Raw genomic sequence first — 15,782 nt, forward strand, 5'->3', positions numbered from 1 at the left:
TCGACAAACCAAGATCAACAACACACCTTGGAGGTGACTTGGGAACGTGCCTCAGCCACAGCCGCTTACATCCTCCTCTCACTCACAATTCGTACGGGCACGTGTGGCCGCGGAGCCGCCGGGGCTGTCCCGGCACCCCGGTAAACAGCGGCCATTCCCGCTGTCACCATTCCCGCTTCCCGGCACCGGGAGCACGGCGCGGGCCTTCGCCTGCAGGCCGGGGAGCGGGCAGGGCCACCAAAGCACCGACCGTGGCCGCATTGCCGCCGCTGCGGCGGGTCACGGGCACGGCCACCAAAGGCACCGACCGTGGCCGCATTGCCGCCGCTGCGGCGGGTCACGGGCACGGTCACCAAAGCACCGACCGTGGCCGCATTGCCGCCGCTGTGGCGGGTCACGGGCACGGTCACCAAAGCACCGACCGTGGCCGCATTGCCGCCGCTGCGGCGGGTCACGGGCACGGCCACCAAAGGCACCGACCGTGGCCGCATTGCCGCCGCTGTGGCGGGTCACGGGCACGCACGGGCGCTGCCGCGGAAACAGCGCCCTGCACCGGCAGAGGGCGCGCGAGGCACCGGGCGGAGGGGGCGGTGCGAACGGGAACACCCGGGAGCGCCCGGCCCCGCCCCGGGCCGATTTCCGCGCCCATGGCGGACTGGACCGGGCCGCGCCCGCCGCCCCACCCCGCTCTGCCCCGCCCGGTCCCGCCCGGTCCCGCCCCGGCTCCTCCCCTGCCCCTCCCCGGCCCCGCGCCCGGCCCGGCCCGGCCGCCCCCGCCCCTCACTGCGCCGCCGGCCGTGCCGCCGCGCCATTGGCTGCCGCGCGCCGGGCGGCGCTGCCCATTGGCCGGCGGGGCTCGAGGCGGCGGCGGCGATTGGCGGGAGGCGCAGGGGGCGGGGCCCGGCGCGCCCGCCCCCCGCCGCAGCGCGGCCCGTTCCCGTCGCTGCCGGGCGGGTCCGCGGGCCCTGCGCGCCCATCCCGGCCGGACATGGCCGAGAGCGGCCCGGGGGCGGCCGCGCCGCGGGACGAGCCCGCCGAGGAGACCGAGGGCGGCGGGCGGCGCTGGGGCGCCCAACACGCCGGGGCCCGCGAGCTGGCCGAGCTCTACTCGCCAGGTGAGGCGGCGCGGACGGGCGGGGCCCGCGGGCCGGGTGCTCGCGGCCGCTCCCCAGGACCCGTTCCCCTCGAGCCCCGTTCTCGCCGGGTCCGGTTCTCCCGTGGCCGGCTCCCCTCGGGCCCGGCTGTCCCCGGCCCGGCTCCGGGCGCCCCGGCAGAGCGGGAAGGGCCGGGGTGGCGGCCCTGGGCTGGGAGCGGGGCTGCGGGCGGCAGCGCTGGCAGCCACGAACTGCCCGGCGGGGACGTTCTGCCCTCCGGGGCCGGCCGGCACAGCGAACCTTCCCCTCGAGCGCAGGTGTGGCCGCAGCACGAGGTGAGAGCCAGCGCTGCCCTCGGAACCGCTGCCCTGGGCGCTGCGGGCCTGGCACCGCACAGCCGGCACGGGGATCCTTCAGTGCCTGCTCCGCTCCTCCTGCAGCTTGCAACTCCTCATCGAGCTCTAGTTTGGCATTTGGGTGCTCAGTAAATGGCTCTTTGACTGTGCTGTGGAAATAATTGCAAACTCCTTGTAAAAAACCGTAATTTGTTTTTCGCTCACTGCTCAGTGTGAGCCGTGCTGGGTATTGCTCCGTGTGAGCAGTGCTGGATATTCCTCCCATTCCTGGAGAATCCATTCTCTGGTGAAGAATTAGGGAAGGGGATGTGTTTTCAGTGTCTTGTGGTTCCCAGCAGATCGGCTGAGCCCAGCTCGCACACCCAAGCAATTCCTGCGCAAGCAGGTGATCTCGCTCACACGGAGCCTTGTGATGATAAGAAATCCAAGGCCTTTGTTCGCCTGTGTGACTGGGGCACGTCTGCCCGTTTCGGTTTCTTTTGCTCCCCACAGTCATGCCTTGAGCCGGTGCTTTGTGACACCTTTCAGGCACTGGGACTGATTGCTGTGCTTTACACAAAAGCTCTCACTGGCTTAACCACTGCTCTGGCTCATAAGGAAAAGCTTTCCCTCCCCGAAGAGCTTGCTGCCCTTCTCGCTGGCTGTGGCACATGTACAGTGATATATCAGGGAGCTGAGGGTGTATTAGACATGCAGGTTTCTTCTGGAATTACATAAATAATTTACATAAGCAATGCCAGAATATGTATTACGGTGGAAGTGTATCATGTTCAAATTCTGAATCCATAAGAACAGGGCTTGAGTTGAATTGTGCAGAGTGAATATGACTGGAATATTTCCCTGATTTCTTGAAGCACGTACTTTGTGGCTTTGGCAATTCATTCCCTCACAGGCTTTGGGGTTTGAGCGCCTTTTAAACGCAAGTTATCAGCGCTGACTCGGTTCCTTGGTTTGCCTTCCCAGCGCAGAGCTGAGGCTGCGTTTTTGAACCGGGCTATCTCGACAGCCATGCTGGATCCCTGTGTTCAGACTACAGAGGTGTTTGCACACACTGAGCTCGGGGGACCTGCCAGCCTCCTTTCCAGCACTCAGCTAATTGTTCCATAAGGATCTACCCACTTAGCTCCTCTAATCAGGGTGTGGTTTTCTTAGGAAGGAAGTGAGTGTTAATTAACTCTTACTTTCATTACTCCAGGGACCTCTTTATAGAATCACCCACGTTGTGACCTGATGCTGCTGTCAAATATGGCTGTTCTTGTGTCATAATTTAATTTTACTATTCTCTCCTCTGCTACTGCAGAGTGTGTTAATTTATATGCTCGTGGCCCTTCTAGAACGTCTAAAGCTGACCTGTCAAAGTCTCTGTTCACACTTTCAAATATTGCCTTGTAGGCACGTTGGCGATAAGACTGATCCTGCATTCACGTTCCTCCATTCCCTGCTCATTGTGTGGTACAGTGAGAAGGAGGGCTTGATTTAGCATTTAGGAGGAGAAATCTGATCGGGCATTAGGTCAGCAGAGAGGAGGAGTAGGACAGAGCTGAACACGTGCCAGGCCTGAGCGTGCCCCTGTCTGAGCCCTCCTGAGCGTGCCTTGCTCTGCTGTGCCGCAGGGACTGACTGGGGACGGGATTGGGGTGAGGCTCTGGGAGCCCTGGGCAGGAGGGGCTGTGCTGGCTGAGCCCCAGAGCAGGCAGGGACTGGCCTGGCAGCTCCTCGGGGCATTAAGAGCTGCCTGCAGCCCAGGCCCTGCTGCTGACAGCTCAGATCTTCTTGGCCCTGGGTATTAAAGGTCTGTTTCTGTGCCCTAATCCTGCAGGTTTCACCCCGAGTGTTCCCTGCGCTGTGCCTCGGTGCCTGGTGGGGATGCAGCAGTGAGGAGCAGGGCAGCCTTCTGTGCTAACCTGACAGTGCAAGTGTTACCGTGCTCTGATGTGCCTGCTCCCTTTTTATAGGCAGTAAATGATTTTTTCATAGAGGTACAAAGTGGTACAGCAAGGTGCAGGAGAGAATTTGTGCCAGTTCTTTCTCTTTTCTTGTTCTGTCCCTTGTCATCTCAGAGTTGCTGAGAGTTGCCAGCCTGTGCCTGGGAGCAGGAAGGCACAGACAAGACAGCAGTTCAGGGAGAAGCTTCAGGGGAATACTTGTGACACTAGACAAGCCATTCCAGGGCCACCAAAATCAAGAATGGTGAGAACAGGGCTTTTTCCTGTTAGTACGACAGCTTTATTCAAAATCTCAGAGCTTGTAAATATTACAGATCACAAGGTGATTTAAATATGTTTGAGGCCAGAAATTTGTTCCCAGATTCAGCCCTTCCAGCAACACTGAATATTGGATGAAATGCAAATTGAGAAAAGATGTGACGTGGAGGAACTTTATGCCAGCAATCTCAGGGAGAGGGAAACTAGGACAGTGTGAGATGGTGTCTGATTTGGCCCTGTTAATTGGACAAGGGCAGAGGGTAGGAGTGGCTTGGGGAAGAGGAATGTCATTTAAGAAAATGTGTGCACTTCCCATAGATAAATATGTTTCTGTTTCAGTTCTCTGTCAGACAAATGGAGCAAGTCATCCAGGCAGTGGAATGGTCTGTCTGTTATTTCGGGTTTTTGTCCTCTCAGATAAAAGTAAAACATGCTTTCTCTCTTGTTCTTTCCAACAGGAAAGAGACTACAAGAATGGATCTCTGTCATCTTATGCTTCTCTCTGATCTGTTTCAATTTTTACAATCTCCTCTTGTACCTGCGGCTGGAGCACACGCCCTCAGTCCTCGTTGGGATCTGTAAGTAGGGGCTGTTCCTGCTGCCCAGGGCAGGACTTGGTGGGATCTGTAAGTAGGGGCTGTTCCTGCTGCTGCCCAGGGCAGGGCTCATTGGGATCTGTAAGTAGGGGCTGTTCCTGCTGCCCTGGGCAGGACTCATTGGGATCTGTAAGTAGGGGCTGTTCCTGCTGCCCAGGGCAGGGCTCATTGGGATCTGTAAGTAGGGGCTGTTCCTGCTGCTGCCCAGGGCAGGGCTCATTGGGATCTGTAAGCAGGGGCTGTTCCTGCTGCCCAAGGCAGGACTCATTGGGATCTGTAAGCAGGGGCTGTTCCTCCTGCTGCCCAAGGCAGGGCTCATTGGGATCTGTAAGTAGGAGCTGTTCCTGCTGCTGCCCAAGGCAGGGCTCATTGGGATCTGTAAGTAGGGGCTGTTCCTGCTGCCCAGGGCAGGACTCCTGTCCTGTGGGGTCCTTCAGGCTTGACTTGCTATTGAAAGGAAGGGGGACATCTGTGTGTGAGCCTCTGCAAAATGGGTTACTGCTTTGTTTTTACGTTTCACTGGCTTCTCAGTCCCTCAGAGGGGAAGTTTTGATGTAGCTGAGTAAGTTTGGTGTTCCTGTGTAGTCACTGCAAGAGTAAGGACTATTGAGAAGGAAAGGAGCTGTCAGAATGGTCAGAGTTGGGAGCAAAATACATTGCTTGACAAAAAATATTCACAAGAATTTTCCAGAACGCAAAAGCTCAAGGGAAATGTCATAAAAGGTGCTTGAGGCATCAAACTGGCTTCATTTCTGGGGGCTGCAGACTGAACACAATAATTTTGGAGAATTGTGCTTTCATGTCAGGATGTGATGTTTGGCCTTTATTATCCTGAATGATGACTTTTTCCAGGAGTATAAGAAAAGTTGATTCCACCTCTTCTGTGGAGGAGAGGAAGAACCAGTGAAGGATTCTGATGGAATATTCAGAAAAAAAATATCTTTCCTGTAACTGTGTGGGGTGTGTGTTTTAGAAGAGAACAGTACCTGTTCATCAGCTGTGCTGGGCATTGCTAATGAGTTGAAACTAAACAAACAAACCCCACCCAAACAGTGCCCCGGGTTCAAGCAGCGGCACACAGCAGAAGCTCTGAGTTCCTGCCAGAGCTGGGACTGGCATTCCTGGTGTCTGTGGGGAGCTTGCTGGGGCTGGGGGCAGCAGTGTCCTCACTGTGACTCACAGAGCTCCCCTGGCCTAGTCCAGTCCTGCCTGCTCTCAGCTGCTGGGGCGGTGGTGTTGGCAGGAACGGACAGAACGGGGCACGGGAATGGGAACTGCTGCTTGGGGATGAGGGCACAGCCAGACAGGAGAGTCAGCACTGATGCTTAACCTGTGGTGCAATCTGTTTGCAGCTGCCTTTCATCTCAAAGTTAATATTGATAAAAGCTGGAGTTCGCTGATATCCTGGTTACCAGTTTAACTGATAAAGCAGCCAATTCACTGATAGTATTATTTAAGTAGTAGTGAATTATTAAAGTAGCAGAATCTGGATTCTGTGTAAATAAAGTGGTGTGGAAATAATTGATAGTGTGTACAAAAATGAGTGCCATAAAATGGTAAGTGCTTCAGGCTATCTTGTTTTGCTGCCTTCAGTACATTATTTCTCCAGCTGAAGTGTGAATGATGTCTGTAATTCATACTGATTATTAGGTTTTATTGCATATTATGCAAGTCATATCCATAAAAGTCCTGATTCCTAAATACGTGAGGAGCTCCACAGGCAGTTGGGAATCCTGAGTCACCCACAGGGTGAGGTGTGCTCCGTTGACAGCTTCCCTCAGACTTTCTTTGGAATATTGACTTTGAGCTGAGGTCATAAAGCAAACATTCTGCTAGTAAAGACAGAGCTCTGATCCAGTTCCTGCCAGGTCTTTGTCAGTCTGTTCCAAGGGCTGGATCTGTCCTGCTGCACAGGTTCCCTGCACAGGGACCCTCTGCGTGCTCTTCTGTAAATACATGCTTTCTTTAGGAAATGAGGCACTTTGAACTCTGCATCACTCCACTGAGCCTAAACCCTGTGTGTGTAATCAAAGGCTGCGTCACAGCTTCTTTCTTTGTGCCTTTAGAGGCACACGGGATTGTAACACGAGCAGTACTGTGAGTGCCTTAGCCTGGAGATTCCCGGGGCAGGAGAGATGTGCCCCTGCTGTGGCTGGCAGTGGGGCAGCGCTCCCTTCCCCGGAGTGTCCCAGGGTGGCACGCGGGTGGCACGCAGGTGCCCTGGCCCTGCTGAGTCACTCAGGGCCTGCAGGGGAGCCCAGCACTGGGGGGACACGCTCGGTGGCCTTGCCTCAGAGCAGCTCAGGCCGTGTCACGTCCTGCTGACTAAAGATGAGCGTGCTGGACAGGAAGAGCCACGGGGCTCTCTTGCCTTCCAGGCTGCTTTAACAGAGATGAGACCATTTCCTTCCCTCCTCACCAAAAGAAAAAAAGGAAAAGAGTGGGCAGAGGATGGATTTGTGCTGTGGCTTGTGCTCGCTGCAGTCATACCCTGCTTTGGGTATGCTCAGCTGCTGGGCAGCCATGGAGCTGTTCCCCTTTCTCAGGTGTGAGTCAGGTGTTTGATTTGCATGCAGGCAGGCAGCCTGGCTGGGGATGGGGCTCTGGGGGAGCTGGAACCACCCCCGTGTTTGCCAGTGCAGCAGGACAACATGCCAGCAGTGCCACAGAGCCAGAGCAGCCTCTGCCACTGTAATTGAAGGTTGGTGGTGCCAGGGACAAGGCTGGCAAAGGGATCATTGTGTGGCAAGCAGAAAAGCCTCACCAAAACATGTAATATCAGGCTTGAAAGACGTCATACCTTCAGGTGAGCTTGTGGTGTCCAGCATATTCAATATACATGAGCTGAGTATATACTTCATATATTAATAACATCTAGATAAAAGTTTGGCAAGTTACAGCATGAATCTTGGTTTTCATTTTCCTCTCCTTCCTCCTATTTTTGTATAGGGTTTTAAGCCCCTTTTTTCCAAATTGGTTGACTTGTTTCAGGCATGTGACTGTTATCTGCAGCCACATTGGTTCATGACAGGCACTGCTCATTGCAGTCTTACAAAAAAAAGAAGAGTTAACTTTGTGTTGTAACCTGTTCATATTCTTAGGAACTGCCCCAGTAGAGCAGATATCTTTAGGAACATCTTGTGACATGATACAAGTTACAATTAATTACTGCTCTCTTGAAAGATGAGCAGCTGATTTTTTAACCCATATGAGGTGCATGTTTCAGTTTTGCAGAGATTGTGGGTTAGCCAGAGTGCACACAGGAGGAAATCACTTACTGCAGTTTCAGAATAGAAACTGGATCTCCTCAAGGCCCAGAACTCTTTGTTTCAATCTCCAGCAGCTCTGCAGGGCTGCCCTTGGTCAGCAGCATTGCAGAGCCAGACATGAGTGTGTAACACACGGGAGCTGTGGCACACCTTGGTGGAAAACACTCCAGAGACATCAGTGCTGGCTGAGGTGAGTGCTGGGCACCTGGCTCAGGCGTCCACACCCTGCTGCCTCACAGCTCCAAGGGTGCCACTTGTGGCCACTCTCAGCTCCAGTTCTGACTCAAAGTCCCTCAGCTTTATTAGCCAAATTTATGAAGTTTTCTTTCTTTCAAGCTGCTGCAGTTTATACTTATTGAAATGTCCAGGGATTGTAATCTTAGCCTTGTAACTTGCCATAATATCAAACCTCTGCCTTCTCCGTACTGAGAGTCACTAAATGGGGACTCCAGGTGACTAAGGCATTTTATTTTCATAAGTATATAAGTGACAAACAACTGGTACTTCGGCATATTGATATGTAGCCTACAAGATTTTTTCTGAGTGAAGTTAGCCATGCAGATCATTTAATGCTGTTCAACCAGTTCATACAGCCCCGATTAAACACGGCTGTACTTCCCAGTGATGTTACACAATAGCATCAAGTTATTAAATAACATCATATCCTGCTTTCTTTCCCTCCAGAGGCTCTAACTGGATTTTTACTGTGAATATGAAACTTTGTATACTTTGATATAAGACTTCCAGGTTACAATTTGATCATTCAATCTATGCAAAGCCAAGCTTACTCAGCTCATGCAATTTTGGTGAAGTACAGCTTTTAATGGTAAATGTGCCCAGCAGTTTTGTGTCTCGAGCTCTTGTGAGGCCTCAGGAGCAGCCTGGCCACGGGAAGTGGTTTGAGAGTCACCCACTCTCAGAGCTTGCAGGTTGTCTCTCAGTTTGACTGAAGCACTGGAGAGGTGGAGAGGGGCCTTTCCTGGGTCACAAACCCTGCACATTCCCTGGTTTCTGCGCTGGACACAAGCAGGACAGAGCTGTGTCCGTGTGTGTTTGGGGCAGGGGCTTATCCAGCTGCGTGTCCTGCTCTGGGGAGAGGCCCCTGGTGCTGTGCTGGGAGGTGCCCACACAGGATCACAGCTGTGGGGAAATGGGACAGAGCAGCATTTCCAGCAAATGTGTGTGGCAGCTGAGTGTTTGCTTGGATACTGCCTGGAGTCCATTTGTGCACCTTTGGGTTCCCTGTGTGCTGGGCTGCCTTCCTGCCTTCCTTCCTCCTTATTCTGCAGTCTACGTACAAACCAAGAAATCCCAGTGTTCTGAGCAAGTCCTGCAGCTGGTGTGCTTCTGCCCTCCCTCTGTGTGCTCTGAGCATCACCTCCTCCTCAGGGATAACCCTGGGTGGGCCCATCCTCGCCCCTCTCGGTGAGCTGGAGGAAAGCCGATGTGTGTGGGTCAGGACTTCCCTGATGCTGCACTGAGCTGGGGTTATCTTGCTTTTTCTGAGTGTGTGGTTAACACTTCAGCCATGCTCAGGGCTGTCAGTGTGCTCTCACCCTCGCAGCCTGGATGACAGAGCATTGAGACCTTGTGCCACCTCCGGGCAGCAGCTGGGCTCCTGCGCCTTGGTGTGCCACGCTCAGTGAAGGCAGTGCTGGGTGTGTGAGGGTCAGCACCCAGCTCATCAGCGGGATGTGCCCTCTGAGCCCGGGGGCAGGACACACACCGTGTCACCACGCTGGTTCTGTGGAACCTCAGCACGGCTGCTGCTCTTTCCTTGTGGCTCACCCTGCACAGAGCAGAGAGCACACCCTGCTGCAGTGCGGCTGGAACAAGATTGCTGGTAGTTAGGTTTTTCCCCATTGCTTTAGTATAATGCACTGCTCCAGGCACCCTCCATTCTTCCCTTTACCAGCTGACATCAAAGCAACACGAGGAGCATCTATTGAGCTGTCAGTGCTTTGCCTCAATGTGCGTTGCTGTTCCTGCAGTTGTTTCGCTGGGATGGTGCAGCAGCTGGAGGCAAGGCGGGCTAATGGGGGCATTGCCTCAGCGAGAATGGCATTTGAGTCTTGCAAAGAGAAGTGTTGTTTGGATATCTTGCCCCCAGCCCAGGCTGCTTGCCCTTTCAGCTGCTGGGAGCAGATGTAAACGCTGTTGGGTCCCACCCGCCCTTGCTGTGGCCTGTGTGTGGTCTGAAACAAGAACAAATGCACAGAATCCACTGCTTGGAAAATGAGCTGTCCTCAGTGTAATAAGGGGTAGATAAAGAATGAAGAGTCTCCTGCTGCATGTAAGACTTTGGGCCAACTGGATAATGGTTTCAACAGCAGGGGCTGGTTTGTAATAGGAGAAGAGCTTTTTTATTTCTTCTCCCTCTCTGAAAATGAAAGGTGAGGGGAAGGACTGCAGAGGTGAGGAGTCAGCCAAGCAAAAGGTACCCACTAGGGGAGATAATTCTGTTCTGTGGGAGATGGGCTAAACACAAATACAGATTTAATGAAGATTGCTGCTGTCCAAGTGGTGGCTTGCTAACCTCTTTTTCCTAATTGCCTTGCCATATGTTTATTCAGACTGGGTAGTCTCACATGGTTGTAAATACCTAAGTTAGAGGCAGATAAACAAGTACACTTCTGAAATAAGAATAAGATGTGACTGAGTCAGTAAAATGCTGTGTTTGTCTGACGCTCTCTCTCATTCCAGTTGCAGGAGTTATTACAGCTGACTTCCTCTCAGGACTGTTCCACTGGGGAGCAGACACCTGGGGATCTGTGGAGCTGCCCATCGTTGGAAAGGTTTGTGATTGATTCTTGAGCTCAGGAAAGCTGTGCAGTGCCTTTTGCAGCAGTGCCAGTGCTCCCAGCTCTGGCTCTGTGCCTCACCCAGCCCAGGGCACAGCCTGGGCTCTGCTGGGCAGGGCTGTGTTTGCACCTGGCCTGGGGGACACTGGGGTGGCACTGCTCCCTTGTGTCCCCTGCCTGAGGCTGGCACTGTTGCAGACCCTGCAGGCTCTGTGGGCACAGCCTGTGGCAGCACAAGGGTAGGACCCTGGCTGGGCACGGTGCTTTATCAGGTCAGGAACACAGATTTGGAGAGCTGTCCCTGCAGCTGAACTCCTAAACATTTGTGAAACATGAGGCTGCTGCAGGAAGAATCATTCCAGTTCCCTCTTGTATGGGCCCCTGTTGTAACACAGTGATATTAGAATGGTGGTGACTGAAGATTTAATTTGATATGTGTTATACACCTGCAGCTACAAATGCCAGCTGCTTAGTGGAAGGTGCACTGGCTTCTGTAGTAGGCAACAATCTGTTTTCTTAATTAAATTTCTTAATAGCTACCATTAATTACTCCTCACAGTGCAATATTAGAAGGATCATGATTTATATTAAAAAGTGGGCTATTCCTTGTTATTATCCAGAGTTACACAAACTACAACAGAATTAAAACTATTCAGTTTGGCTTTTTTGTTCACCTTCAATAGGCTTAGTAGTCCTGAACCTCTGTATCTCTGGACCACGATTTAAATAACTTTTAAAAGCCCTACTGCCAGAGACTCTGCACTAAATCACCACGAGCTGAGGCTGCTCAGGACACCTTTGCACAGGCTGGACATGCTGGAAGTGTTAAAGGCAAATCAGTAACTGTGCCCCACACAGTAAAACAATTGCTCTGTGTGTTCAGATGGGATTTCTGCTCTTGGAGGTGACTTCTGTATAGTGTGCTTGTCTTCCACTGCTTCGTCCAGTCACTGAATTTGCATTTAGTGCTGGCATCTGTGGCCCATGAATATGGTAGGCTGAATCCTAATTTTTTAGTGTTTTTTTTTTTTTTCCTTGGTTGATTCCGCTTAGCAAGTGAATTTCACAGGCTTATTTTGCCTGAGAAGTTAGGGTGCTGCTGCTTTGTTTTTAAGATTACATACTGAAGGTCCTAAGTGAAAATTTAGAAGAAGAAAACTGAAAAGCAAGGAAAACCTGGATTTGTGTGGGGGAACTGAATTGCTTTGCAAATGTAAATCACATGATCTGAAGTGTCCTCATGACAAAAGTTTGAATGTTGTTTACATGCTTTCTACTATGGAATTCTCTTCAACTCAGTCGTCAGATTTGAGTGTAAGAGAGTTTGTTGAGGTTATTTTTTGGTAATATTTTTCTTTTCCAAGACCATTATTGAGTGTGGTGTTGTGTTTATCCAAATGTTTTCCCAGGCTTTCATCAGACCCTTTAGGGAACACCACATTGACCCCACAGCCATCACCAGGCATGATTTCATCGAGACCAATGGAGACAACTGCTTCATGACACTGGTCCCCTTGGCCAACATGGCATACAAATTTGTGTCTTTTTCCCCGGGTAAGCTGCTACTTCTGACTGCTGTGGGTTTAGTGTTCTTGTTGCTATTGAATGAACATTTATCTATGAGAAGTTTGGAGGAATCCATGGATGTGATATGACAAGAAATAGCTGCTGGAAGCATGGTGCTCCTGGCAGGAGGGAGGGAAACTTTCTTTCCTTTGAGGTGTGGTGACAAAAGGTGGCACAGTGCGATTCTCTAGCTCAGCAGAGAATCTGGGCTGGAGAGTTGTGCAAGGAAGACTAGAAGTTATGCTAAATGCTTTCTTAATAAGAGGGACCAAGCTGTGAACATCTGGGGAAACTCATTGCCCCAAAGTGTGTAACACAAAACAATGCTTCCTCTCTGTGCACAAGTGCTTTATGTGCAAAGCAGAAGTCAAGAACTAAAGGGTCAAATTAATTTTATAGGTGGTAAACTCAGTTTGACTTCCTGTTTATGGTGTGCTGACAGATTCTGGCACTTCCCAGCCTGTCCTGTGACATGTGGGAATTGCTTGTGGCTCACTGGCCCGTGTGACACTTGTGCCAGAGCAGCTTTGGTGATGCCCCTGTCAGCCCCTGCAGCAGCAGGCAGCCCTGGCTGGCCGGGAGCCTGTCCTGGCAGCAGTGGGCCCTGCCACAGCTGCTGGTGGTGTTTTGCAGAGGCCCTGTGTGAGACCTGTCCCTGGGAGTGCTACGTCTTTGCCCTCATCATCTTCATCACCATGACCAACCAGATCCACAAGTGGTCGCACACGTACTTCGGGCTCCCGCGCTGGGTCGTGTTCCTGCAGGACTGGCACATCATCCTGCCCCGCAAGCACCACAGGATCCACCACGTGTCCCCCCACGAGACCTACTTCTGCATCACCACGGGTATGGCACTGCTGCAGGGTGGGCATTGGTGCTCTCAGGGCTCCTGGGAGAGCTGCAGCTGGGTTTGGCACACACCTTCCTTTGCGGGGAGGGTTTGTGATCAGCTGCAGGAGCTCAGGGCCTGAGGGAGCAGTCGTGGTGCTGAGATCTGATTGCCCGGGGTCTTGGTGAGCTCAGGCCACTCGTGGGGTTTGTTCACTAAAGCTGCTGTTCCTTCTAAAGAGCAGAGTGTCTGCAGCTGCTCTGGAATGCTCATTTCTAAAAGCCAGGCTCCTGGATTTTCAGCGTCCACTCATCCTGACTCAGAGGAGTGGACAGGTTTGCAGAAAGCTTTAGCTTCCTTTTATATCTGTACAGGTGGGAATGCTCAGTCACCAGTGCTGCACAATCCTAAATAAGTTATCAAGTTAATCAGACAGCTGGAAATAAACCACTCTGGTTCTTCATTCTGTCATTGGCGTCGACAAATGGTTCATGTGGGTTTTGAAACCTCTGCCAAGAAAAAAATCTAATTCTCATTAGCAGAATGTCATGTAGAAACATGGTACAATTAAGAAGCCTGACTTGACAGATGGTAGCAAAAATCTTGCCACCCAAAGAGCTATTTTTAATTCCTGCTATGTCCTGAGAGTTTAAGCCTGACCATTATTAGCAGTATTGGGCTGGTTGCTTTTTTTTCTCATTAAAAAAATGCTGAACTTTGGATGCTATGACAAACTAATCCTCTTTCTCCTTTTCAATCCTTTAGGTTGGCTGAATTATCCATTAGAGAAGATAAGATTTTGGAGATGTTTGGAGACCATCATCCAAGGACTTACTGGTGAGAAGCCAAGAGCAGATGATATGAAATGGGCTCAGAAAATCAAGTAACTTCTGCCAGCCTTCTGCAATCCTTAACTTGTTGCCAATGTTGTTTTTAAAAGAAAAAAGAAAATAAAGCCATCAGCCAAATTCAAGACCTGCAAAGAAATAACAGACTCTAAAGCACAAACTAAAAAGTGCTAACACAGACTACAATGAAAAGAACTAATTCTTAAAACAATACTTGAAATGAAGATGATTACTCTCACTGAGCACCTTTTTGTGTAGCCATGTCTGCTTACACCTTAGAACTTGCTTCGTCGCTGTATCCGTGAGGTACGGGCACGCCACAGGCACTGCAGGGGCACTGGGGGAGCAGGAATCGTGTGTTGTATCAACATTCTGAACACTTCCCAACAGCTCGTGGCCTAAGACCTGCAGGGAGAGGTGACAGCCTTGTCACTGGGTGTTGGAGTGCTGTGTGGAGCAGTGGGGGGAGCAATGAAGCCTATAAATCATGACTGCTCAATGCACTCGCTGATTGATCCACGTCCAGCTCTGTCTTCACTATCATGTTCACCCTGATTGATGTCGTGTGCAACAGACCAGAGAATCCCGCTCCTCCAGGGGCCACCAATCCTCAAGTGTCTTCAGTTTCCCTTAAAACAAAATTGTTGTACTCTCCACATGGAATTGAGCAGTTTCTGCATAAGCCTTCAACTTCAGGAGCCTCTGAGGAGAGGCGGGGCACCCTACAACATGTGTGTCTGTTCGTGTGGAGTGCTCACTGCTGAGTCTTCTATTAAGTGTTTCCTACCCTGAAAATAAATGTTTGAAATAGTTCTAGCATTGGGCACACTGCAAATAGCTGTATTCAAGAGCTCAAGGTATCAAACTCATAATGTTAGAAGGGAAATGTCAATGACTGGTGTTTTGTTCTTTTTATTTTTTTAAGGTGCTTGCTTGTTTCTGTAAATAATATAAAGCCTTAATCTCTTCTGGTGTAATGGAATAATATTTTAATGTGATGTTTGAATGTATATAATATATTTATAACAAAGCAGTTGGATAATACTAATCACGTTCAAGTCTTGTTGCTGTTTTTCATTGCTGCACTGGCAGCACTTAGTGCAAGAGCTGGATCAGTGGTTGCACACCACCTCGTGCAGTCCCACACCCGAGACACCTGGCAGCCTGTCACAGCCTGTCTGGTTGGAGTGATCATCTGCCAGCGTTTCAGGAGCCTGGCACCATGTTAGAGCAGACTTGTTCACCTTTCAAGAAGTGTAAGTAATTCATTTGCTCTGGATGCAAAGGAGTTACCCCAACAGAATTGGGGTGAAGAATTTCTCTAAAAACATCCAACAGGCACTTTATCAAGTTAGTGTGATTTAGATCTTTTTCAGTTCTTGCCTGACTGAAAGCTTAGTGATGATCAAGGTTTGTTCCCTCCTCCAGCTGTAAAAGGTGTTAAATTCAAGCTGCCTCTTCCTGAAGAGCAGGGTAAGATGGGTTTGAGTCATAGGTTTAGACTGACCTTGATCTCCACTCCTTCACATGTGGTGGATGGATTCTGAATGAGCTGGGACCTGGCAAATCCCCTTCAGTGGCAGAGCCGAATGCAGGAGCTTCTGAGCTGGGTTCTGCACATTAAAATCACAGTTGGTACCTTGGTCACAAAATATTTCATGTGAGTGTTCAGACCCTTGGAGAACTTAATGCCATTGCACGGAGCTCTGTTCTGTTCCCATTGCCACAGTCGCTACCAGGTCTCCGTGCAGCCCTGACATTAAAGAATTCTTCCACTTCAGCAGGAGTCCCAAACTGCCTTCAGCTGATTGTGGAGAGCTCTGCACAGAGCTGGGTGGATGTTCAGGGCTCAGCCTGAAGCATTGGCTCATCGGAGAGCTCTTTTCACCACAGGTTTAAATGCCAAGCGAGCTGCAGTGGATGGAGCAATGGATTTGGGACAGAATCAGCAGAATTTGTACTTCCAAAGTGCTGTTGAAGGCATTGCTGCTGCCTTACTGGAAACAAATCTGAGCTACTCATACTGGTGGCTGCTGGGACTATTTATCTGTTAATCTTATTTAATTATGAGAAACTGGGACAGAGTTAATCTCCAGCTGCATTTTCCACGTGGATGCTGTGCTGGGCTCCTGGGGCAGCCCTGGCTCTGTGACCCCACAGCCGGCGTGGCTGTGGCTCCTGAGGTCCCTGTTCCGCCCCTTCAGAGACGTGGATGCTCC

At 51.1% G+C, this 15,782-nt stretch overlaps 1 protein-coding gene across 1 annotated transcript; it reads left to right on the top strand.

Annotated features, from left to right (window-relative positions):
• The first annotated feature begins 930 nt into the window (after positions 1–930).
• Positions 931–14,621, top strand: PEDS1 (plasmanylethanolamine desaturase 1). The gene is made up of 6 exons (XM_058814995.1): positions 931–1,115; positions 4,113–4,232; positions 10,223–10,314; positions 11,730–11,874; positions 12,520–12,732; positions 13,481–14,621. The coding sequence occupies exons 1-6, from the start codon at positions 989–991 to the stop codon at positions 13,600–13,602; spliced, it is 819 nt and encodes a 272-aa protein (XP_058670978.1). The 5' UTR covers positions 931–988; the 3' UTR covers positions 13,603–14,621.
• The last annotated feature ends 1,161 nt before the right edge of the window (positions 14,622–15,782 follow it).

The sequence above is a fragment of the Ammospiza caudacuta genome, chromosome 15 (assembly GCF_027887145.1).
Source record: "Ammospiza caudacuta isolate bAmmCau1 chromosome 15, bAmmCau1.pri, whole genome shotgun sequence".
Taxonomy (NCBI): Eukaryota; Metazoa; Chordata; class Aves; order Passeriformes; family Passerellidae; genus Ammospiza; species Ammospiza caudacuta.

Excerpts from the sequence above, each read along its gene's own strand:
- PEDS1 (XM_058814995.1), top strand. The coding sequence starts at position 989 with ATGGCCGAGAGCGGCCCGGGGGCGGCCGCGCCGCGGGACGAGCCCGCC. Across the intron at positions 1,116-4,112 it reads GGCCGAGCTCTACTCGCCAG|GAAAGAGACTACAAGAATGG; the intron begins GTGAGGCGGCGC and ends TCTTTCCAACAG. Across the intron at positions 12,733-13,480 it reads CTACTTCTGCATCACCACGG|GTTGGCTGAATTATCCATTA; the intron begins GTATGGCACTGC and ends TCAATCCTTTAG.